This window comes from Narcine bancroftii, chromosome 6 (genome assembly GCF_036971445.1).
Source record: "Narcine bancroftii isolate sNarBan1 chromosome 6, sNarBan1.hap1, whole genome shotgun sequence".
NCBI lineage: Eukaryota > Metazoa > Chordata > Chondrichthyes > Torpediniformes > Narcinidae > Narcine > Narcine bancroftii.
Window position 1 is genome coordinate 5,093,574 of NC_091474.1, and position 26,526 is coordinate 5,120,099.

The following is a 26,526-nucleotide window of genomic DNA, read 5'->3' on the forward strand; positions in this document are numbered from 1 at the left end:
ACTTTCTGACAGCGCACCAAAAAAGGTGAGTCAACCCTCCATGCACAGAACTAGTGATCCCATTGATTTTCCAGGCACTCCTTCCACCCAGATCTCTCTGATGTGGATGCATCCACTCGCAAATACGTTCTTATTGTCCGTTCAGTGAGAGGTGAGTAAAACTAATATGAAAATATGAGAGATGAAGAAAACTAGTATGGCTATATGTGTAATGAATAGAGTCAGTATGAATAGGATAAGGATAGATAATAGAATGTAGGAAGTAAAGTTAGTCTGAATAAGATAAGGGTCTTCTAGCCTTAGAGAGAGTCAGCAAGTTCCGCATATGTAATTAGTAAGAGAATTAGCAAGTTCTGCATAGTTAGTAAGCCCTGAGGGTTGGGAAGGTGTGAATAAGGTCAATGACATGACCTGGTCCTCCAAGTTCACAGAAACAGCACGTAGGCAGACAGGATCATGCCAAACTCATCCAGGAGGCAGAAGAATGTTAGGGGGGGGGTATCTCTACACTGAAATGAACTGTATAAAAGTTGGGTGACCCCCCAGTGTGTGTGTGTGTGTGTATTCCCAGGGTAAGGGGGAGCCCCCAACTTTGCACTCTTGTACAATAAATGTTCTTTGTCTCAAGCAAATTCTGCGAAGGTACTTGTGTTTCTCACAGTTCTGATTGCCCTTTAACGCCCAGAGTGCAGTAAATGCCCCCCCCCCCCATCACGAACGTCACGTCGACCTTCACTTCGGAGCAAGTTGGTGGGCGCGGGCTGGGCCGAGGTGCCCTCCTCCCTTGCATTGGCGGCCTGACCGAGGCCCTTGCACTGCACTTGGCTGCAGGTGAGGGGGGGGGGGGGGTCGCCCACCTTGACAGCCCCCACTCCTGTCCCTCGCCTTTCGCCCCAGCGCCATGTTTGTTTCCTCTCAACACGGGAACGCGTGGGTTTCTCTTTGCCCTTTAATCGCTCCAGCACGCAGCAAAATGCCGGCTGGCCAGTCGGGGGGGGGGGGGGGGAGGGCCGGGGGGGGGACGGGACTCCATCCCGGCCCCGCAATCGGCCGCCCCAGCTTGATGCGCACGACAGCAGCGAGGGAGGGGGGGCGGGATTGATGCCACTTCAAGCCAATCGGAGGGGCGGGCGCCGACGCGCTTTCTGCCGTCCGGCCAATCAGCGGAGTGGCCTTCCCAACCCCGCCCATCAGTCAGCTCGGTGGCGTCACAAAGGCGCTGGGTGGTCAACCCGCGATCGGCAGCGACGCAGGTGACGCCGCCGTCCGTACACTGCACGCCGTCCAGCCCGTCAGCGTCCTGACGTCCCGCAGGCACCCGCGGACGGCACCCGCCGTGAGTCGACGGCCGAAAGTCGGACCAAACGCTCGGGAACAGTCATTCCTTACCTAAGCGTCGAGGCGCCGGAGAGCGTCTTAGGAAATCCGAAACCGAACATAGACCGAGTCACAAGCGGCGACGTAACTGTTTCTGGAGCGCGCGGATAAGCGCAGGGGACGTCGAGATGGTGACGTACGTACAGGGGACGTACGTAACCCAGGACGTCATTTGCGTCACGGGTGGTCTGTGGGGAATGCAGATGAAGCAACTCAGGACAGGCCTGCAGGAGTGCAGCAGTGCCTCTGCCATTGCACTGCGCTGAAAGAGGCTTGGGAGCAATGAGGTGCATCTTGAATCAGTGGCCTTCTTATGTTATTTTAAAGGTAACACCCTAAAGTCTGCAGACACCGTGATGGCAATGCTGGAGAAGCTCAGCTGTGTGCTTTGCAGAGCAAAGATAAAGATGGTCTCCATCTCAGAGACTGGAGGCAGGCTGGGAGAGCCAGCTTCACTGGCACCTTCGCCCTCTCCGCATCAGTGACAGCGGCCAACCGTTTCAGTTCGGCGCTGCGCCCACCGCGCCGGTGTGCCCTCGTGGACTCTCGAGCCAAGGCCATCCATGAAGTGGAGGAGCAGCACGTAATTTTCTGCCCCGGCCGGGTGGCATGGACGGCGACGTCTCCGGTTTCTGCTAGCCTACTTCCTCTCTCCATCCCCTTTGTCTTCTTTCCTCCAGCTCTCCACCCCATTACCTCTTCATTCGCAGTCATCCCCCTTCCCTCTGATGCTGTCCCCTGCCTCCTTTATCCACCTGTTACGTCCTGCCCATCGGACTGTGCTCCTCCCCTGCCCCTCTGCCACCACAGTTTGAATGTCTGCCCACATTTTGTTTATACCTTGATGAATGGCTCAAGCCTGAAACATTAGTTATGTATCTTTATCTTTGCTATACTGACCTGCTGTGTTTCTCCAGCATTGTGGTTTTACTTTTTTTTATTTCAAACATTGTGTCTCTAAATGGAGCTGGTCTTATTCTTTGTCAGTTCCCTGCAGAACATACAAATATGGCTGGATCAAATCATTGGGAAGGAAATTCAACTCAATTAGTTGACTGTGTAATTGGATCATGGATTTCCTCACCTCCAGACCACAATCAGGAAGATTGGTAAAAATATCTCCTCCGCAATGTCTAGGAGTACCAGAACACCACAGGGCTGTGCTCTTAGACCCCTACTCTACTCACTTTGCACCTACAAATGTCTGGCTTGGCTCCGTATGACAGCCACACCATCTACAAGTTTGCTTACGATGCCACGGTAGTGGGTGGTATTAAAAGGGGGTGGTGAATCAGCATCAGGATGGAGATTGAAAACTTGGCTAAATGGCGCACCAACAACATCCTTGCACTCAATGTCACCAAAACCAACCAGCTGATTTTTGACTTCAAGAAAGGAAAATGATCCAGTGATCATTGGGGGGGTCAGAGGTGGAGAGGGTGAGCAAATTTAAGTTTTTGGGAGTCACTATCTCAGCAGATCTTTCCTGAACCCAACACACAAATGGCATTATGAAGAAAGCACGTCAGCACCTCCACTTCCTCAGGAGTTTGCAGAGGCTTGGCATGGCATCGGAAATCCTGGCAAATTTTTACAGATGTATGATGGAAAGTATGGTTGAAATTGTGCTGACCAGCTGCATCATGGTCTGGTATGGGGACCCCAATGCCCCGAGTGAAAAGCCCTGCAAATGTTAGTGGATGCAGCCCAGGACATCACTGGTAAAACCCTCCCCATCAAGAACATCTACAGGGGATGCTCACATCAGAGAACAGCAGCAGTTATCAAGTATCCACATCACCCAGTACGTGCTCTATTCTCACGGCTGCCATCAGGAAAGAGGTGTAGGTGCCACAAGACTCACACCACCAAGTTCAGGAACTGCTGGTACCTCTCCACCATCAGACTCCTCAACGATAAACTCAATCAGGACTCTTACATTTGCACTTTATTAATTTTTTTCTCTCTATGTATTTCCCAGTCAGTTTGTTTACATTTCTTTATTTGTTTACATGTATATTGAGACCATTTATTTTTGCACTGCCAATAAGGGGTCATTCTGCCTGACCTGCAGGAAAAAAGAATCCCAGGGTTGTATGTGATGTCATATATGTACTCTGACAATAAATTTGAATCCTGACCATTAAGATTTCTTATTTCCTCATTTAATTAGTTGTTGTGGTGCACTGTTAGACAGAATCAGACACACGCACAAGGTAAAGACTGAACAACAGGCTTTAATCCACAAAAAACCTCCACAGAGCCAGGCTGGCTGTGGCTGCAGCAACTTAGTGTGAGGCCTCGGGAGGCCGGCGCAGGCTTATAACCCGGAGGGTGATTGACACCCAACTGGGTGGAGCTTGATCCATTCAGGCCGACTGATTGGCAGTCAGCCAGGTGTTGTCTTGTCCCCTTAAACTCCTGCAGGTACAGAGGTTTCCCCCTGCAGGAGGCCGGTGGTATACCACTACAGTTGTAATTCCGATTTTTTTTTTTTTTGGTAACAATTCCTAGTTTAGTGACCATGCTAACAGGTTATTTCCAACATTAATATAGGAAAGTATTGTATGGCAGTGAAAAGAAAGATCGAGCAACAAAAGCATGGAAGGACTGTTAACGTGGTTCGTTCAGGAACCTGATGGCTGCGGGGAAGAAACTGCCTTTAAGTCTGCTTTCATGCTCTTGATGGGTGATGAATGTAGATGAAATAAATGGAGGGTAGAGAAGCTGCATGCACTACCTCTAACTTCTGATTCTGAGCAGAATAACATCCACCAAGTAGATGTTGTGCCTGTAGAAGTTATTACGGAACCAGAAGGATATCCTTGGTCTCCTGAGAAAGTAGAGGCTTTGGTGCACTTTCTGTGTTACAGATCGGTAAATGCCTTCAGTTCCTGGTGACCAAAATTTAAATAATAGTGCTGTAAAGATTGAGCAGGTCATGCAACATTTATCAAAATATAAATATTTAATTTTAAAATAATCCCTTAAACCTACACACCCTGGGAATGTAGCTATTACCCATTATCTAATGCTATTTTACGGAAGAGATTACACTTAATCTTGATGGTTTCTATACAGTTTCAAGTGACAACTGTTTAGTATGGATTTCCAATATTTAGGCCTTGGTAAATAGTACATAAACATTAGAAATTTTACTTGGGCAGTTCCTGTTTATTACTTATATTGATCAATGGAGTATTTTTATCTGTTCTAAGTTCAGATTTATTGTCAGAGTACATACATGATATTGCATATAACAGATTAGGGTAGAGGCAGATTTCTACTTATCGCTAGTGTGAAAAAAACCTCAAGAAAAGATCATTGTACAAAAGAGAGAAATGTAAAAAAAACTATGCAATATAGGAAAATATGCAATAATAAATAATGTGCAAAGTAAAAGCCCTTAAAAGAGTCTCTGATTGAGTCTGTTTAGGAGTCTGATAGTGGAGGAGGAACAACTGTTCCTGAACCTAGTGATACAAATGTGGCACCAGTATCTCTTTCCTGATAACAGCAGTGAGAATAGAGCATGGGTGTTGTGCATCCTTAATGGTTACTGCTGCTGTCCCAAGGTAGAGTTTCTCGATGGTGTGGAGAATTTTGCCTGTGATGTATTGGGCTAGGTCCACTACTTTTTGTAGGGCATTCCATTCAGAGATATTGGTGCCCCTATACCAGGCCATGATGCAGCCTGTTAGAATACTGCCGGGGTTTTCAATGTCATACCAAACTGAGGAATTAGAGACGCAGACATGCTTTCTTCACAATGCGTGTGTTTGGTCCAGGTAAGGTCCTGTGACATAGTGACTCCTAAGAATTTAAATTTGCTCACCCAATGTTCACTGGACCTTACACCTCTGGTTTTCCTTTCCTATGAAGGTTATGATTGAAGACAAGTATAAAGTGGATTTGAATCTACCAAGTGAGAATAACTTTAATTAGAAACCACAATTTCTGATTAGAAGCTAGACGGGTTCAAATACCTAGTTGTGAGATAATCTTGCAGCAGTGAGTGTTTAAAACTATAATTCTTTTATGTTATCTATGTAAACAAATTTTGATGTGTTTAACTACACCTATTTTATCACTTATCATGCGTGTTATAAAGTTAGAGATCACATTACATTTGAAATGTTGGAATGGGCATTGTAGCACACCACGTGTTCAGAACAGTGATAGAATTTCCAAGGCATAACAAATGCGTTGCAGTAAGTAGGAAGGGCGTAATCTGTCTATGAACAGTGATGTTGAAATACTACAACTTTTGAAGAACTATTTTCATTAATTTGACAAGACTATTATCAATAACACAATTTCTCAATTGAAAAGTAGAAAATGTTAAAAATTTAAAACTCAAAAAATGTTTAAATGTGTTGTTTTACATATGTTGGACACGTATAGCCAGAAGAATATTTTGAATTTTCTTAATGCACAAAAACAAGTTCTGATAGATAATCCAATGCCTTAATGTTTGGTCTGCAGTGACCCTTGATTTCTATGAACTATAGAGTATCTAATTTCTTTGCAGATTTAGGTTCATACTGGTTAAAAAAAAATGTTCTCAAGTTGATCAAACCATTGAACATTTAACATAATTTGCTGATTTATCAGTCAAAGTAGAAATTTGAGGGCAGTGCTGAACTAGGATCAGCAAATGATTTTTCTATATTTCACCTCGGAATAATGCAGTGTTTGGCACTTTGAAATGGATCAATCACATTCCCAAACCTTTCTTTTTGGTACCTTCAAAAATGTAATTTCCAGACCATTGTGAGAACTGTTTCAGCCAACATACAAAAGTCACTTTCTAGGATATAAAATAAACCTTCAAACAATATTATTTTTTTTCCGTTTAAGTAGGAAGTTTACTATGAAATTTAAAATGTCTATAAATGTGTAACTATTACTTTTAAGACATGGAGAAGATAGTTTACACAGTACCCCAGAATGCCTCAAAACACTTTGTTATCAAAAATAGTTTTGAAGTTTTCCCATTATTATAACAGAAAGACGTAAATTGTTTTATCAACTTTCGCTTGCCCAGGATCTCTCAACTATGTCACATTAGAGTAAATACTTCTGAAATGTTGAAATGTAAGTATCAGTAAATATTCTTGAGCAATCTCAAATAGCAGTGTTATACAAATCAAATTATCTATTTTACTCTTGTTGATTGAAAAGAAAATATCAGCTAGGATGGCTTCTTTGCTTTTATTTTCCCTTGCAAGTTTTAATATTAATCAAAAAAGAAACATTTAACCATGCAATATTCCCTCAGTATTACATTAGAATATCATTAAGGAGCTGATAGAATTATATACCTTGATGAAGGACTCAAGCCCAAAATGTTGGTTATTTTTCATTATCTTTACTATATAAAGTACATTGTACGACCTGCTGATTTTCTCCAGCATTGTGTTTTTACTTCAACCAGGCATTCAAAATGTTATGTGGTGTAGGTTAATTGGGTGTAAATTGGGCAGCATGGACTTGTGGGCCAAAATTGCCTGTTACTGTGCTGTTTGTCTAAATTTAAAAAAAAACTTTTGTGTTTTACCCCAGCTAATAGTTATTGTAGTTTGGAACTTAAGTTGAGAGCTTTGTATCTTTGAAGTAAACATCCATCGCTATAAATAAATGGGTGTAAAGAGCTGAAATTATATCTGAAACTTATTCAAAAGTCACATCACCTATCAATCTGGCCACCCATTAGTGCACACCTTGCTGTTGGCTAATTTAAATCACCTGGTGTCATTATTGGCTGGAAACACAGATTAGCACTGTATGTAACACCAACGCACAGCACATTCTTTCTCTCTGCCTCGTGGTCCAAGTCCCGGACATTGCTCCATGCCAGGTCAATACTGTGGTCAAGTTTGTCTTGGATAAAGTGTGAGAGCTGCACCCCTGTTGGTCAGAGAACCAGGTATGTGCAAGAGTCATAAGAGCATAAGAAATGGAAGCAGTTGCCCATCCGGCCCGTTGAGCCGGCTCCGCCATTCAAATCATGGCATATCTGATCCTTGATTCAACTCCACCCAGCTACTTTTTCCCCATATCCCTTAATTCCTTTTTTTTTTTATGTAAAAATCTATCTAACTGAACCTCGTATAAGTTTAATGAAGTAGCCTCAACCACTTCCCTGGGTAGAGAAGGTACCTCTTGCAAAAACAGTTTTTCTATCTCCATCTTAAATCTACTCCCCTGAATCTTGAGGCCATGTTCCCTAGTTCTTGTCTCACCTACCAGTGAAAACAATTTTCATGCCTGTATCTTATCTATCCCTTTCATAATTTTACATTTCTATAAGATCTCTCATTCTTCTGATTTTGAGTAAATATAATCCCAGATGATTTAGTCTCTCCTCATAGATCAACCCCCCCCCCCCCCCACTCATCTCCAAGATCAACCTGAATTTCCTCCAAGACCAGAACTGCACACAGTACTCCAGGTGCGACCTCACCAATACCATGTATAGTTTCAGCATGACCTCCCTGCTCTTGAATTCAATTCCTCTAGCGATGAAGGCCAACATTCCCTGTTTGTGAGTGGGTCGAGTATAGGTTTACATTTGTCAGAGTCTGAGGTGAATGTCTATATCGTTGCTTAAGTGAAATAGTGATTGAGTACTGTTTAACGTTCTCCCGTTTGTTTCCCCGAGTGTCAACAAAAGTTATGAGTGATTGTAACATTTGTGCCCAGACTCATCTCGCTGTGAACCCACCGAACCTGATGCTCTTCTCAACACGACAAGGTGTTAGTTCAAGAGCCAGATATGGTTGAACCCAAAGGTGCTGGACTTCAGACTTCTGAAAATCTTGTCTAAAGGTAGCAGTGAGAAGAGTGCATCACTAGGAAGATGGGGATCTTTTATGATGTTTGCTGCCTTCTTGAGGCAACCCCTCATACCTTCAATTGACGGGAGGTCAGTGCATGTGATGGGTTTGGCTCCATTTGTCATTTTCTACAACCTTCTGCATTCCTGGGCACTCAAAGATGAAAGTTCGAATTTATTGTCAGAGTATATACATGAAATCACATACAACCCTTTTTTTCCTGCAGGCCAGGCAGGAAAAATTTCTAGTTACAGGTAACTAAACTGTGCTCAAGAAAAAAAGAAACAGAAGCGAAAGAAAGATATGTAAATAAATTGGCAAATACAGAAAAATAAATATTCAGTAATAAATAATGAGCAACTTAAGAGTCTCTGAATTAGTTTATTATTGAGGAATCTGATAATTGAGGAGTAGCAACTATTCTTGAACCTGGAAGTAAGAGTCCTGTGACACCTGTGCCTCTTTCCTGATGGCAGGAATGAAAACAGAGCATGACCTGGGTGGTGTGGATCCTTGATTGTTGCTGCTCTCTGATGGCAAAGTTCCATGTAGATGTTCAAGTTTCCAAACCAAGCCATGATGCATTTGGTCAATATACTTTCCAGGAACATATGGAGAAGTTTGCTAGAGAATTCAATAATGTGCCAAATCTCAGACTCCTTAAAAAGTAAAGGCCTTGGTGTACCTTCTGCAGGGTTGACTTTGATATGCTGGCTCCTTCAACATGTGGACACCCAGAAATGTGAATCAACTAACCCTCCCCATGACCATCCTGCCTTTGAAGATAGGTATGCGATCCCTCTGCCCACCCCTTCATAAAGTCCACCTTAAGCTCTTTGGTCTTGCTGGATGTTGTTGTCACACTGCACAACAAGATTCTCAATCTTCATACAATGTTCTCACTTGACATTACCTGTACTTTGGCAACAATTTGGTGTTGTTAGTGAATTTATAAATTGGATTGGATCTGAACTTGGATTTGCAGATGTGGATAGAGAATGAATAGAGCATGGGGCTAAAGTTCCAAATACAAACTAGTCATTCATTAGGTGAAATGCAAAATCCATAGATAAAAGTTTTGTTGCATCCTAAGCAATTTTTCAACTTCTCAGTATTGTCTTTCTTAATGTCTTGGCACTTTGTTGGAGTGGTCTTAGTTCATCCCTGATATTCATGTAACATACAGGTCCAGATAGATTTTCCAAGATTGTCATGAGCATTCTTGGACTTAGATTTAAACCTCTTTGTTTTTGCTTTATAATGACTGTCATTCCTAAAATCTTGACAACTGTGCATGAAGAGCTTGTGCAAAATTTTCTAGAATGGAAGTCCCATTATGAATTTCAGCTTTAAAAACATATCCTGTTCCTATTATAACATGTTCTGACAATGGTAGCTTGTATTCTTTAGAGACATGCAATAACAGATGCAGCATCTGTACCCTGGGATATAATTAACTAGAAAAATAATATCATTGATGTTGAGTCAGTATCATCTTCCACAGCCTCCCTTCAGTCCCCTGATAATTCTCTTCCTACACTTTTACTTACAATTTATTTTGTCTCCTATTTACCTCAAATTCATAAACTTAACTTTCTTTGTGTATCTAATTCTTCTCAAAAATGTCTTGAGATGGTGAAAGTCACAAAATAAGGTGCAAGCACCTGTTTTTAAGCTTCCCTCATTGGCTACTCAGTTATCTTTCGTGCTTCTGAAACTTACTGCCTTCGATGCCTCCAGGGTAGAGTGCTGTTCTCTTGTTTCTCAAAGGGATTATACATGTGATGGGCTCTCCTCTCTGTTCACAATAGGCAGCACATTTTAAAAATGTCATTTTGAAATTAATGGTGGCTTTTTAGCCTCTTCATGTCCATATAATTTTCATAGGACGCTCAACTGTATGAATAAAGCAGCAAATAAAGTGATCCTGGTGTTGAATTCATCATTTAAAAATAACAAAATCTGAAACCTATGAATTAATTGAGTAAAGTTTAATTGAGTGAATGACACTGTAACTGGAAAAATACTTTATAGCTAGAAGTCTCCATGAAGCAAAGAGTGCACTGCGGAAGGAACTCAGCAGGCCAGGCAATGTCCACAGATGGGCTCGGTGTCGATGAAGAATCCCAATCCGAAATATTATCTGGCCATTTTGACCTATGGATGTTGCTTTGTTTTAATACTTTATTTATAAAATTTTAAACCACAATAATAATTACATTACATTCAATTGTTTCAAAAGAAGTTATGCACGTGCTATATATCCTCCCAACCCCCACCCACCCAACCCTAAAGGAAGAAAAAAATGAGTAAGGAAAACTGGAGAATGTCAAGAAAATACAACATTTATACCATAAAGTCTATTGGAGGTTCCCAAGAAGTGGGGCTTCAGAAACCCTATTAAACATGCAAACCAAAATTTTGTAAATATGGGCTCCATATTTTCCAAAAAAAATAATATCTCACAGATTATAAGTAATTTTCTTTAACAGTATACAACTATGATGTTCTGCATGCCATCTTTCCATGCCTTTATCTATTTCTGACTTGCGTGATATTGCTATACATTTCCTAGAAACTGCTAAAGTGATTAACACAAATTTAATTTGATAAAAATTTAATTTAATTTTGGTCTTATAGCCTTAATATTACTCAATACAAATAACCCGTGGATGTGAATTTGCTTGACTTCCACCACTCCCCCCTCCCCCCCCACCGCCAATTTCTTCCAGCAACTCTGTGTGCTCAAGATTCCAGCACCCTGTCTTTCTACTCCATGAAGCGAGTGAATTTGGATTGTTTATCAAATTTAGAGAAGTGTGTACTGTATTAAAAACTTAAATTTCTGCTATCAGAATTTGATATCAAGGAATTGGGACACAGACTAAAATGAATTAATTATCTCTTCATTGGTACTGGAGTGCAAATCACTTGATCCAGACCACAGATGGTCATCTGAATCTTGACTTATTGATGAAAAGAACCTTGACAAAACAAAGTGAGAAGCATCTAAGCATTAGACTGTTCATAATATGTTCACAATGTAATGACCCCCCCGCCCCCAAGAGCTTTATACATTTCTGTGACTCATTTCATATTTTACAATACTTAACTATCCTTGGGGTCCTTTGTGACTTATCAGATGAATGCATCACATTCTATCGGGTGGTCCTAAGATACTGAGTCTGAAAAATCTAATTTGTGCTACATGTGACCAGCACCAGTACATGGAGCTGCATAATTGCTTAAACACAACATGAACAGTCTCATTGCTCTGCAGGGATTGTGTCACTGTTTTTCACATGCAAATGAGATCAGGTTTGGTTGTGATAACTTACACGGATGGAAAATCCTACCATCATTTGTCTTGGTTCACAAATGAGGACTGGCAGCATAATAATAAAAAAAAAGAAAATGTGTATAGTCATCAAAAAATGTAAACATCCTGTTGGTGCATACTGAATTTTATAGTTAAATAATTTTAATTATTGGAACATGCCTCATTGAAAACTTCTGGGCATGTGGAGGACAGGACTTGCTGCTCTAAGTTACAGGGCAGAAATATTTTAACTCCAGGGCTTCATTTCAATTTATTTTTTCTCCGCACTCCTGAAGCAGGGATTGACAGGTACAGGGTGGCCCCCTGTAAGAAAGTTTGAGTGATAAATGCCCACTCAACTGATTATCAGAGGGTGTTATATAAAAGTACCGGGACAGGGAATTTTCCTTGCACACCTGAAGGAGTAATCTCACTGTTTGGATCCACAAAGAAAAAAAACAAAATTTCTTGAAGATTTGCCTTGTCTTTCCATTGCCCGCCAGCTCGTTTTGATTAACACCACTGCATTCAGCATAAGGAATGTTGCAGTTTAGAATAAAAAGCTGGTAAGTAGCTGGTCCTCTGTAGAATTTCCTGCATATTGGTACAAATTCAAGCTAGGTTTTTCCAGAAATGCTTTACTAATTTTAATCAAATATTTGTAGGACAAATTCTTTACTGATTGATGCCAAGTTACTGTGAATTATTTGATCGACAGATTAGGATGGTGGAATGTGTAACCAACCCTTAATGTCAGATGTCTGATTATATTTCATGTAACAAGAATGTTATATGTTATGTTGAGGGCTATGTTCTTGCCTGGAATTCATCCTATGATAGCCAAGTAATTATAGTACTAAACCTGAGAGTGAGAGCTATTGTTGGGGTGAACTGAGAGTTGTGGGTATGGGATGGTGAAGATCAACTGGTTCATGGGAAATGCTAAAGTTCTGCGAGTCACAACTTAATCCAGATACCCAGTATATTACTTGAAGATTTTCCAATCATTATATATCAGCAGAATTGATGGCAATTGTAGGAGCAAATAGAAATGCCACGTGGAGCTGATGTTTGAAACAACAGGCAATTTATTAAAACTGACGTTCATCTGGAGAGCAGTCAAAGCTGATCTCCTGAGCATGGTTTTGGTACAAGTTTTACAAAATTACTCCTTTGATTACAGAATGAGGGTTACAAAATTCTAGTTAATGGCAAGATAACGGTTGATTACAGAATAGGATGCTGAATTGTCTTTAAGTTTAGTTAATAGGTCTGCTTCTGTATACAACATGGTGCATGTTATGATTGTAACTTACTTAACAATAAATCAGACAGAATGCAAAGCTTAGAGTTGGTCATGACTGAAATTGGGAAAAGAGTAGAAAATGTGGAGGAACGAGAAGGTGCTGTAGAAATTGAGATAAATGATTTAAGAGGGAAGTTGGAAGAAAGCAAAAAAAAATTAAAGAGACACAAGATTTATTGTCACAAAAAATTGATGTATTGGAAAACTACGGTAGGCGAAACAACATAAAAATAGTGGGCCTGAAAGAAGGCAAAGAAGGGTCAGATATGAAGGAATTTATAAAAGGATGGATCCCGAAAGTGCTGGGAACGACAGATTCACATGAAGAAATAGAAATTGAAAGGGCGCATAGAGCACTGGTACCGAAACTGCCACCACCGAGATCCATATTGGTAAAATTTCTAAGATATATGACAAGAGAAAACACAGGAGCAAGCAAGAAAGAAGGTTAGAGAAGACAATAAGCCATTGGAATATAAGAGACAAAAAATATTTTTTTACCCGGACATAAGCTTCGAACTTATTATCCTCGAACCATGGCCCCGGGTTCTGGATTTTCCCATCATTGGAAACATCCCATCTGCATCCATTCTGTCCAGTCCTGCCAGAATTTTATATGTCTCTCTGAGATCCCCTCTCAATCTTCTAAATTCCAGTGAGTACAATCCCAATTTGTGCAATCTTTCCTCATAAGTCATTCCTGCCATTCCAGGTATCAGCCTGGTGAATCGCCTCTGCACTCCCTCCATTGCAAGAACATCCTTCCTTAGATAAGGTGACCAAAACTGCACACAATTCTCCAGGTGGGGTCTCACCAAGGCCCTGTACAGCTGCAGTAAGGTATCCTTGTTCCTATACTCGAACCCTCTTGATATGAAGGCCAACATACCATTTGCCTTTTTAACCACCTGCAATACCTGCATGCTCGCCTTCAGAGACTGGTGTACAAGTACCCCCAGGTCTCTCTGCACTTCCCCATCTCTTAATCTATTGCCATTCAAATAGTAATCTGCCTCCGGTTTGTATTACCAAAGTGGATAACCTCACATTTATCCACATTGTAGTGCATTTGCCATGGATCTGCCCAGTCCCTCAATTTATCCAAATCACACTGGAGATTCCTGACCCCCTCTTCCGTGCACACAACCCCTCCTAGCTTAGTGTCATCTGCAAATTTGGAGATATTACATCCAATTCCCTCATCCAGATCATTAATGTAAATTGTGAACAGCTGGGGTCCCAGTACAGATCCCTGTGGCACCCCACTGGTCACCGCCTGCCACTCAGAAAACGAGCCATTTATCCCAACTCTCTGTCTTCTACCTGCCAGCCAGTTCTCAATCCACATCAATACTTTGCCCCCAATCCCATGAGCCAGTCGTTTATGCGGGACCTTATCGAAGCCTTTTGGAAGTCCAGGTACACCACATCCACTGGCTCTCCCCCATCTATTTTACCTGTCACCATCTCAAAGAATTCCAATAGATTTGTCAAGCACGATTTACCTTTTGTAAATCCATGTTGACTCTGTCCGATCCCTTCTCTGCTAGTCATATGCTCCGCTATTACATCCTTAATAATGGATTCCATCATTTTGCCCACTACTGATGTAAGGTTCACCGGCCTATAATTCCCCGCTTTTTCTCTACCCCCCCCCCCTTTTTAAATAGTGGGGTAACATTAGCTACCCTCCAATCCATGGGTACTGATCCTGAGTCTATCGAGTTCTGGAAAATAATTCTTAAAGCATCTGCTATCTGAATGGCCACTTCCTTAAGTACCCTAGGATGTACTCCGCATCTGATGCCTCTCGTGTCGGTGTCCAACAAAAGTCGGCTGGCATTGATGGATTCCAGTTGTCCTGATACCACTTTTCCATGGTCACAATGTCCTGGTGAAATCTTTCAGCATGTTTGTCACTGTCTGCACCAAGATCAGCAGGGAAGAAGTCCAAGTATGGATGCAGAAAATGAATTTTCAATGACCTGCTGCGCTTTATGGTTTTATATACTTGAAGCAGACTTAAAATGTGACAGGAAATCACAAAAATAGGTTATATTTAAAAAGCATTACATGATAGGAAATTTTAAAGTGATTTTGTGAGTAGTACCCAAAATCCATAAAATGCACCTAAAAGTGTTCAGGAAGCAAAATCTTTGCTGTTCAGTGTTATCTTGATACAGCCAAAATCTTTTGTGGCACATGTTGAAGGGTAGGAGGTCTTTGCATAGGTGAGATTCCAGAAAGGAATTGGGTTTCAGGCTTTGTCTGCATCTTGGGAAGAGATGCAGAATGAACGGAGCTGTTGATGCAAAGCAGTGACCTGTGTTAGTGGTGACGAGATTTCACTTTGAATGCATCAAGTGAAAACAGTCGTGAGAGAAATAGAACAGAAGCAATTGTAAGAACTGATGAGTATTATGTGAATTATGATCAGGAAGAAGGGAAGACCTCACAGAGGCTCTGATATTGAAGGTGTCAACAGCATTTGACAAGCTGGAAAATAGAATGGAATCCTTTTACCTACCAGCAACATGAAGTTTTTCTCACTCGATGAATGCAGCCTGGACTGCTGAATGTTTCCAGCATTCCCACATTTATTTTAGATTTCCTGCATCCGTGAATCTGATCTTAGAAGCTCCAATGGTTCAGTTGATAAAGCACTGGTCTTGTAAACCAGGGGTCATGAGTTTGTTCCTCAGGAGCACCTCATTTCTGTGAGGGGTGCTGGACAAAGTGGTGACTCTGTCTTCCTTACAGTAGACAAAGCTAAAGAATTTCATGTATGTTACATTATAAATGTAGTATGAAGTTACAATAAATGGAACCTTTAACATTGCTTTTATTTATTTCACTTGTTCCATTCTGTCCTGGTGTCTGTCTCTTCTCCAGACAGACAGACTACTCAACTTTACCTTGACTTTTCTGGTGTAAATCTTAGGTTCCCAGCATTTGTTCCCTCCATGCCCATCCCCATTCAACTAATAGCACATTATTTTTATTTAAACATTTTCTCATTCTGATGGAAGATAATCACTGGAACCTTTAACAATGGTTTTCTCTCTCCAAAGATACTGCTTGACCTATTGAGTGTTTTAGCATTTTCTGTTCTATTTAATCTCCTCTCCATTTTTAAATGTAATATAGAACAGTATTTGCTGCTGCAAAACAATGAATCTGGTGACACGTTCAAGATAATAAAATCTGATTCTGATTCATCATGAAACCATCTCTTTTTCCTGTATTCACCACTATTCTGTCTCAGGTCAGAATAAGCTCCTGTCATCAGCCCGCCCTCAGCAGGCGCCTTCAGTGGCATTGCCTTTATGAAATGAGGCAGAGCTACTTGCTTCACCTGTGAGACTACCCCGACGGATTGGAGTTTGCATCCCTTTCATGGTGAGAATTAAATTTTACCCTTGCATGTCACTCCTATAGCATGCTTCAAGAAGCCAATAACCAATACCTCAAGATCCAGGGGAGTTGATTTCGGATGGAGATGAGGAGGAACTGCTTTTCTCAGAAGCTGGGGATTCTGTCAATTGAAGCAGTGGAGGTGACCTCAGTAAATATATTTAAGACAAGATTGGATCGATTTTTACATTGTTGGGGAATTAAGGGCAATGGGGAAAAGGCAGGTGGGTGGTAATGAGCTTATCATCAGATCAGCCGTGATCTCATTGAACGACGGGGGAGGCTATGTGAGCAAGCTGACAGAATTTTGGTTTTCCATTTGCAACAAATCAAACAGTGCTTTGTGCAGCCATTTTCATGGACTATCCAGTTTATCCCCTGCAATATTGGAAGACCTGACCAGATATGGAAAACTTACTTCGATTTAATTTGTTCTGCAGGGATTAGTGATCCTTTTTTCAACTCCTACCTCTCTTTTCACCTCTGCCCATCCTGTTATTCTCTATGGTGAATGTTGCCATAGCAAGAGCCAGGTTGCCAAAATTTCAAGACTTTTACTGAATCATCTTGTGTTGCATGAGGTAACAGTAGGCCTTTTTATAGAAGAAAAATAAATCTATATATATATATTCCCCGCCTTTACGTCGATTCACCCATCTTTATAAAATCACCGATGGTGGATTCTGGATGCAAACTCCGATCTGTTGGGTGGGGGGGGGTGGGGGGGGGGGGGAGAGACTAGTCTCACAGGGTGAAGCAAGTAGCTCCACCTCGTTCCATAAAGGCAATGCCACTGAAGACGCCTGCTTAGGGCCTCAAGCTGATGGCACCATCAGCCTGTGACCCAGGGCTCCCACGGTGATTGGTGCTGGGGTTAGGGCTCTGTGCTGCCACCCAGAAATGTCCTCTTCTCATTCCCCCTTGGCCCCTCACTCCTTCACTAAGGTTGCTGAGACTGAGGAGCAGGAGGGCAGTGAGGAGCTGGAGAGAGTGGAAATGGGCTCGGAAGGGGAGTGGAGGGAGCCAGCCCGAAGAGCGTGGAGGCCCTGCAGGGGCAAGGAGAGTTGGAGCCTGCCGGGGCCAGAGGGCAAAGGGACCCAGGTGCTGAGTTCCACGGCCGGGAGGAAGAAGGAGAGATGCTGAGGAGTGGAGACAGAGAAGCAGAGCTGGGGAAATCCAATAGATAAAAGAGGGGAGTGAAGAGCTGGGCGTGGCATGCTGGAGGGGCAGCGCTGGGCAGAAGAGCTGGAAGAAGGATCAATGGCTGTCTTCATTACCCATAATCCTCCACGCACCTGGATCCACTCTGCATTTCCCAGAACAGTTCCAGCTGCGAGGGAGATTATGAGTAACGAAGACGGCCATTGCTCAGCATGTATGTAAGACCTCACTGTGACGGGTGGCGCTACTGCACCACTTGGCCCACCTCCCTCAGCTCCAGAGGATGGCTTCTGGGGCCAGTCTCTATAAAAATAGTGCTGGTGCAGCCTTCTAGGCCGTCTCCATAAAAAGGTAAGTCCGCCTTTATTCCCCCCCCCACCCCCACTGCCAGATGAGCCAGCCTCAATGCATAAAATGCATTGCATGTGTCACTCCATAAAAACACCTAGTAACACAGAATCGTTGCTTTGTCTTCTCACTCTACAAGATAGTGAAATGATTCCCATAGCTACAAAATGTGACAAAACCATCCTTTCCCTTTTATAAAAAGAACATACATGTTAACTTTAAAATTCTGCTCTTGAATACAAAATACTAATTTTTGGCAAAAGAATCTCAGACGAATAATGTTGGGGTGTACACCCTTGTATCAAAATGAGTTAATACCAATGACATTAGGAAATAAAATCCTGGACACTTGGTATCGTAAAGGGATCAAGTATATTAGGGAGTGTTATGAACAAGGACAATATGACATTTGAACAGCTAAAAAATAGAAATGATTTGTCAAATAGAACATTCTTCTATCTTCAATTAAGATCTTTTAAAAGATAATTTAGGACCAGCCATGACCCTGTCAATGTGTAGTGAAAAGGAGGCTCCTCTTCCAAAGGGGATCACAAGTACATTTATATCTAAGATGGATTTCCTATTGCAGAGCAATAGCCCAAAACCGGGCTTGCTCAAATGGAGGGAAAGGTGGGAGATGGACTCGGGGAAAAGGATTCAAGAACAATATTGGTCAAAATTGTGCCTGATAAAATTACATAATTTATTAATGTCAGATATAGATTGGTACAATACAATTTTATGCACCAATTATACCTTACACCATAAAAATTACACAATTTCAGATATGAAATTCCGGACTTGTGTTTTAGGTATGGGATAGAGGTTGGAATGTTTATACATGTGTGAAAGTAAGATCCTTTTGGTATGACCGCAGAAATTTTGACAAAAATTATAGAAGTGGATTTTCCATTGGAACCAGAACTGTATTTATTGAGGAATCTTATGGTTATTGGCACAAAATGATCAAAGTATCAAATATAGTTTGTGAGGATCACACTAGTGGTAGCTAGGAAATTATCGCTGTTACACGGAAGCCCGACTCTTCCCTACCTATATCATGCTGAAATAAGGAAATACAAAGTTGTGCCCCCCCTGGAAAAGATAACTTATAATCTTAGAAAGAAATATGACGTGTTTGTTAAAATATGGCAACCTTATTTGAATAATACTGGATATGATTAACTTCCCCGAAATGGTTTAAATAATAATTAGGTTAATAGCATTGAATTCCTGAAGATGTGAACTAATTAATGAAGGCATACTCAAACACCCTTTCTTTTTTAGACAACATGTTTTATGTTAGCAGTGGGGGGGGGCGGGGGGGGTGAGATTTGGGCAATCATATAAGACTCTAATTTTAAAATACTATTTATATGATGTATGTAATAATGTTGTATGGGTCTTGGAAAAATTAAAATAAAATATTTTTTAAAATAATAATGTAGGTGCATACTCCTTTCAGACTTCAAATATGGGCAACACAAGTGAAATTAAAATGGCTGATAAATTTGCTGACCAATCTGAAATTAAATAGTATGTCAGATCTAAATAGCAGACTCCATTCCCTTCTACTGTGTGTGTGATCCGCTGTCACATTGCTCAGTTCTGAATTAATGTATTTTGTGGGACATCATTTAAAAGATAGGAATGTGCCAAAGTTCCTGTTGCAAGTCTTTCCTTTTTAAAGATAGAAAGCATTTCTATAGTACCCTTCCTGACATCCTGAAGTACTTTGCTCCATTAAAGTGGCAGTGAGTGATAATACTGCTGTGTCATTGCTCCATTGACCTGTATTACATTTGACTGCTGCTGTTTGCATGGAGTTTCCTCCTTGTGGCTGTAAGTTTCCTCTCACATCCTGACACATGCTAATCATTAGCTTAATTGGCTACTGAAATTGGTCTGTGTGGGTGGCTGGTTGGAGAGTGCTAATGAACATGTGTGAGCAAAATAGGTCAAAGGGAAATAAGTGGGGGGAGTGAGATTTCTCTGCAAAATGGTGAAGATTCCCTGGGCGATATGAAGAGGCCTATTTAAGATGCATTTCCTATTGCAGAGCAATAGCCTGAAAAGGCAATTAAAAGTCATCCCACCATTTTTGTATATTTTTGCCCAGCAAGAATCCACGAGCAGTGTTTAACAATGTTCATGGGAAGGGAGAAGAATTAAAAAGTAGCTCGGAAATGATGGGGAACTGCCCTTCTGTGGTGGCATGTGGCATTTTGTATCCATTTGTGAGGGAAGACGGTGCCTTGATAAAATCTTCCATCCAGAAAAATTGCACATTTTCTAAAGCAGCACTAAGAATCTCACTGGAGTGTTGGGCTGAATCTTTTTTCAAGTCTCTCTGAAGTAAGGATTTTCAGCGATGAGTTCTCACTGAACTGCAGCTAATAACTTCACAAAGTCCCTTGCCGGAGTCTAACCGTGCATAACGAGCATGTTGTAAACTTGTACAAAAATTTGCCATGGCTAAGCAGTGCAGGGGGGAGAAAAACAGGTTGAAGGCTTCTGGAAATTTGATCATCTACTTTAAAAAAATATAGTAATTTCTCTTTGGTAACTTTTTTTGATTGTGCACATTTCATATCTGCCCCTTACTAATATCAGAACCACCCCCCCCCCCCATCCCTGCAGAATATACAACACTAATACTGGAAAATGCTGAAAAGATTGATTTATTTGTTTGCTTCTCAAGTTCTTTCCTACAAATATCAAAATGAGCAAATTAATTTTAATTGCTCTGTAAATCGTTTGATGGGAATGCAGAGATTCCTTGAAGGTGTGATGGGAAGGGAAATCTTGAAGATGAGTAGCGAGAAAAATTATTAGAAATTTCAAAGGAACCTCTGGGCTTTTGCTGTACACCCTTGGGGGAAAAGGAATGAAGGGAATACAGCATTAAAGGAGCGTCTACAAGCATTGAAGGCATTGTTCAAAGAAAAGTTGGGGGAGTTATAAAAAAAATAATTAATGGGGACATAGGTTAGGAAAAGAGTGAAAAAGTGAAGGGTTGAGGCATCTAATAAGTGCAAAGGGATGGAGATCTTGTGTTATTATGCAACCGTGTCTGCCTGTCCCGCTTCGGACTTGTCAGCCACCAACGAGCCTGCAGCTGACGTGGACATTTACCCCCTCCATAAATCTTCGTCCGCAAAGCCAAGCCAAAGAAGAAAGATATTGCGGGCAATTTGTTTTTTTTAGGGCAAACTTTGCTTTACAACCCAACCACAAGTGAAACCTGTAGCATTTAGCAGCCTTATTTTGCTGTTCACTGCAGCACCAAGATGAAAGGAAGGAAGTTCAAAGCTGATCTGAGAGGTCAATTTTTCACTCAATGAGCAGTATTTGGAATGGTGCAAGCAGGGACAGGAACTACATTGAAGAGACATGTTCACAGGTACTTGAATGAGCAGGGCAGACAGGAATATTGAATTAAAGCAGCTAAGTGAGATCAGTATACATAGGTATGATGGTCATCATAGATGCAATAAGGCTGGTGCACGACTCTGTGACTTCCCATCTGAAAGGAAAAAAAAAAGAAGAAAAAAATGGATCAGCAAGAGAATTATTTTAGGAAGCTGAAGAAAGAGTAGCAGCAGAGAAGGGGATAAAGTAGATGCAGGATAGCTCAGAAAATCAGAGATTCCAAATTAATACCACTTTGTCTTGCAGTTCTGACGATGGTCTCATTTTGGCTGACAATTATTCTTCAAACCACATGAAAAGAATATGCATAAATTCATATCCAATTAAATGAACAATACATAGAAAGGTAACTGTGTATGTAATGAATTTTATTTTGTAATCACATCTTGCACATTACAGCAATCTTAAACTGACATTTAAATGCACATTATGGAATCTAAAACGCTTGGGCAAGAATCTTCAAATTGACCAACTCCAGTCACTTTAAATTGTGTAAAGTGGGATAGATTTGTTACCGTCTTCCCAAAAACTTCAAAGGATCCATATACAAACACATCAAGAATAGCAAGATCTAATCAAGTGATTAAAGCATGCCACCTTCAAGTACAGTGAAGTAGATGAAAGAATCTAGATTCATTTACGGTCTTACCCTGACTCTAGTTTCAAGTCCGATAGGCAAATACACAAACTGTCAGAGCTCAAGGTGAAATGGCACAGAATTAATGAGATGTTAGTATGATACAGTGTTATGGATTATGTACTAGCCTGCCAAACAATTTATTTTAAAAGTACATATTTACAAAAGAGTCTTCAAGGTTTAGATACTGCACAACAAACAAACACTCTGGAACTGGTACAACTTTATATTTGGCAAACCATTTTCTACTCAGCACAGCTACAGCAGTAATGACAAAAAATTAGCTGAATAATTTAGGACTTTAGCACACCATTTATTTTTGTCGAGACTAATTTCACCAAAACATTGTTTACAGTACCTACATGGAAGTTTCCCCTATAAAGAGAGCGTAACATATTGGAAGATTAATATAGAATACAATGCTACCAATGACATTTTCTATTTAAAGATGGAATTTACTATTTGTGTACAAGTTCAACCCACATAAAAAGCCAAATGGACAGTTCTTTTGAAGGCCTACTGAGTGATATCACCATTTGAAAAGAATGAACATTCCATAAAGTGTAAAGGCATATAGATCTTCAGATAACAACAGGCCATAATTAATCTGTGATATTTGCACTGAATTGACATTCATCTAAAATCACGTGTCTGTTAACTTATTGTTACTAATGAAATTTTAAAAATAAAGGCATTATTTAAAAAAATAATTTAAATAATAAGTATTTAAAACTACATCTCAGGCACACTTTTCGGAAGGATGTTCGAGAATTAGTCAATTTTATCTGTTTGATTTAACGAGTTGGGTCTGACATCCAAATAATGATTTGTGCCAAATAAATTGCATTAGATATACTCAAATGGATGTAGAATCCAACAACGACATGGTGCTGGTAGTTAGATATTACTAACTATACAAGACAAAGAGAACAATTCCAATAAGAATAGTGAAATCTCTCCAAACCTTCTCATGTTTATGGGCACCTAATAATATCCAGAAAACATACTGTTCCACTTATACAGGAAATATAAATTAATTTCAATTTATTTGTTGGCAATTTTTTTCTAATTGTAGGTTGAATCTGTCAATCAATATAATGCATTGATATATACACATTAAAATACATTGGCAGATTATGATGTCAACAACAATACTCTGAATGTTTTAAATATTATTAGATTATTGATGTTCTGCTGTATGTTTTTGCCAGCTTACAACTCTTTGTATCGCACATAAAAAATAACCAATATTCTGAATGCAAAAAAGCATGACCTATTATATAGAAGTACTGAATTCAGAAACAAAATCATGATAAACAGGATTTTATTATTAGATTCATTCCACGGTGTTCTTCATAAAGCAACAGAACGGTTTTTAGCCAGAAAGTTCCTCTCGTAGCACCTTGTTTCTACGGACCTCAGCTGCATGCCTTTCCTGTTGTACAAAATGCACAAATTATAGAAGGCAACAAAACTGAAAAACTAGTCTTGAAACCTTTAACTTGCCTCAAATTGAGCAAATTCTAACAATATACTTCAAGGTATAACTAACAGAGAATTATAATGGGCATTTTATTGTTAAATAATGGATAGCCAAAAAAGTAAAAATGAATATGGATAAACATTTTCTCCCACTGCCTGAGGTGAAGTAGCCAGTTGCTGTTAAGTGTTCTACCTTCAGATTTATAATATCATCTTTGAGAACAACAGTATTTTTTATTTTTATTTCTGTCCATCTTAATTGTGTATGCCAGCCTCAACCAACAGAGGATTTGAACAATTGCAAGATTTCCCTTTCTATTGATGTACATGCATAATACTTTGACAGAGTATCCACTCATTGAAAACTAATTAAATTACCATCGGCTACAGATTTAAAATCATGAAAACATTCTATTGAATGTAAACAAGACTACTTGAACAGCACACTACAGTAACTCTCTGTGATTGGTCTGCAGTTTTACAAAATTATTTGTTAACGTTCAAAACTACTTGCTTCAGATTTCCAACAGCACAGGCCATGAGCATTCTCCACAATGGCTTTGGAATGTCCAAGCAGTGTAACTAATGCTGAGTACTTGTTTGTGATCAGGACAAACTGCATCAAGCAATAAAATTCTCCACAAATATCTATTTTATTTCTGCATTTAGCATGCAATTGTATGAAACAACTTCTCCAGTTTCATATAAAAAATGCTTTCTATAAATATTGTGATGTTACTACCGTATATACATGTGTAATAGTCAAAATTTTGTGGACCATTTTTAGCGTAAAATTTAAGGGGTTGACTACTAACCACATATTGCTTTTGACCCCAGTAATGATCTGAGAACGGATGGTAAGACCACGTTTGGGGCATTGGGAGCTCGGATGGGTGGACAAGTGGCAAGCACCTCAGCAAGAGTTCACGATCAACACATCAGGAGCTCCGATGGGAGGGAGGCCAGGGTTTTCCAGAGCTTGGATGGGTGGGTGTTCGGAGCTTTGGTGAGAGTCCATGGTTGGGGCATTGGGATCTTGGATAAAAGGGCGGCCGAGGCCTAGGCGAGAGAGAGTGGCTGGGATGTCAGGAGCACGGATGGGCAGGTGGCCAGGACCAAAAATGGGGTGGGAAGGTTGACTTTGACATTGTATCAACTATTACACGCATATATACAGTAAATATTTTAGCTGAATATGTTAGCTTTTTCTTAATTTTTTTACAACAGGGACAAAACTAGTTGAAGGAAATGATAATATATCAATTGCTAATTTAATGTTTAAAATGAGTTCACACTCCATGCTTGCCAGACAGAAAACAAAGTGAAAAACTGCTTTGGGAGTTGAAGATCTCCAAGGTATACCTGAAAGACAACTAATGTTGTCACCAAGAGTCTAGTACAGTAAGTTTTCTGAAATGCTTACTGATTGGAATGTCTTAGAAGAAGGTTTGTCCAAATAGTGAGGTTCCAGGCCCAATTTTGGATTATTCTCAGGCTGCACAATTAGTTTGTTCTCTTTGGCAGATAAATAGGTCTGAGACCTTGTTAATATTAGCAATCTTTTTTTTAAGGTTTGCAGTTCACTTGCAAGTCCACACCATTAATTTTCTGGCTGAGATTCACATTATCATTAAAAATTTTAATGCATTGTACAGTCAGAATTTATTTGAAATGTCATTAAACAAGACTTAAGAATGACTAACTTATTCAGTTTAACAATGCTGTCTCAGAAACTACTGTGAACTAAATTTGTAAAGAGAAAATATGTATGACTCAGATGTGAAAAACATATGGTGGTTAGAAAAAGCAATTATATCATCCTTACTGACATGACCTTACAACTGCCACATTCTAGATGGCAATTATGGAAGATGAGTGAAAAGATTTCATCTGGGTTCCTCTTCTCCAAGTTTATGAAAGCACAGAATCTTCATGAAAAACAAGTCAAAACAAAAATCTTCCAATCAGAAAACCCAGCACCCTCCAAAGCTGTTCCCAAATGAGTGGAAGAAAGTCTGAGGATTGTTTTTTTTTCCCTCATAAATGTATCAGGAAATGCCATTCTTTAGCATTAGGTGGGTTTAGATCAGTGGTTCCAACCATTTTTCTCCACTCCTATACCTTCTTCAGTAATCCCTTACTAACCACAGAGCACCTATGACCAAAAGGATCAGTAAGGAGTCACTTAAGGAAGTCATGTCAGTGGAAAGAAAAAGGTGGAGAACCACTGGTTTAGAACTATTACCGTGAAACGTGGAATACTCGCCTTCTCACGCAGGCGATCCTTGAGAGCAGCTATGTGAGCCTTGCGATTTTCATGACAAGCTTCCATTTTCTGATTTAACTTCCTTTCGGTAGAAGTGATGAAGTCACAGTTGTCCACAATCGCCCTGTGTAGAACAATGCGCCGATGTTGTTGTTTTTCTGCAAGTTGCTGCAAAAGCTGCATCTCCTGGGTCTGCAAATCCACAGAAATTACACGGGGTGTGAAAGGGGCTTTGAGAAAATACCAAGTTAAACAGAAATGGCTAAAAAAAGAACTACAACAAGAGAAAAAGCAAATTACACGGGGTGTGAAAGGGGCTTCGAGAAAAGACCGACACTTAAAGTTAAACAGAAGCGGCTAAAAAAGAACTACAACAAGAAAAAAGCAAACGATAACTTGTTATCCGGAACTCAAGCAACTGGCAAAAAAAAAAAGGAATCAATAATAAAATAACATGAATTAGAATAAATAAACATTTATGTAGAAGTTTAAACTTGTAAAAGAAAATGTCCTCTGAAGTAACACAAACTATTGGTGAAGACACGAGCAAATATTCAGCCAGTGGACGGCCTTGGTCGCAGCTGTTTGAATAAAGTTGTGTTTGAATAAAATGACCTCACCCAGCTTGGAGCTGGTTGATGCTACTTGTCTTTGGAACGACTCTCTGAATGACTCCTTATCCTTGATTAGTAAGAGTCTTCATCTTTATTAGTATATTATTATGTACATTGGTAAGGCTTTATCTGTAAATTTGGGGGAGACATAGTTAACTATGATGTTATTGTTCGTCTTTTGGGCGACTCCACAGAGGGGGAGGAACTGGCAGATGCAGCAATGATTAAATGAATTAAAATGCTTAAATAACTTAAAATGCTTTAAGATTTATATATTCATGTAAGTGAAGTTTGTTCAGTGCAAGTACAGTGTAGTATTTTTGTATTTTAA

General features: G+C 40.2%; 2 protein-coding genes and 1 long non-coding RNA gene across 9 annotated transcripts in view; 1 reads left to right on the forward strand and 2 right to left on the reverse strand.

Moving 5' to 3' along the window:
- Positions 1-1,526, reverse strand: part of gmeb2 (glucocorticoid modulatory element binding protein 2) — a 54,630-nt gene extending 53,104 nt beyond the window's left edge. For 2 of the 7 annotated variants that reach the window (XM_069883706.1, XM_069883705.1), the window contains exon 1: positions 858-1,224. Coding sequence is in view for 1 of the 7 variants with exons in the window: in XM_069883700.1 (XP_069739801.1) it covers positions 731-790 (60 nt within the window). In the remaining 6 variants the exon portion in view is untranslated. Of the gene's footprint in view, positions 1-730; positions 1,225-1,389 lie in introns of those variants that run through there. The other 5 variants (XM_069883704.1, XM_069883700.1, XM_069883701.1 and 2 more) reach the window with 5 other exon arrangements.
- Positions 719-3,524, forward strand: LOC138735626 (uncharacterized). The gene is made up of 2 exons (XR_011339829.1): positions 719-831; positions 1,705-3,524. It is a non-coding gene; the product is annotated as an uncharacterized lncRNA (long non-coding RNA).
- An 18,055-nt stretch (positions 3,525-21,579) lies between these two features.
- Positions 21,580-26,526, reverse strand: part of LOC138737408 (stathmin-3-like) — a 33,537-nt gene continuing 28,590 nt past the window's right edge. Inside the window, exons 4-5 of the mRNA XM_069888147.1 lie at positions 25,582-25,773; positions 21,580-23,268 (exon numbers count right to left, since the gene is read on the reverse strand). Of these exons, the coding sequence (XP_069744248.1) occupies positions 23,209-23,268; positions 25,582-25,773 (252 nt within the window). The 3' untranslated portion in view covers positions 21,580-23,208. The remainder of the gene's footprint in view (positions 23,269-25,581; positions 25,774-26,526) is intronic.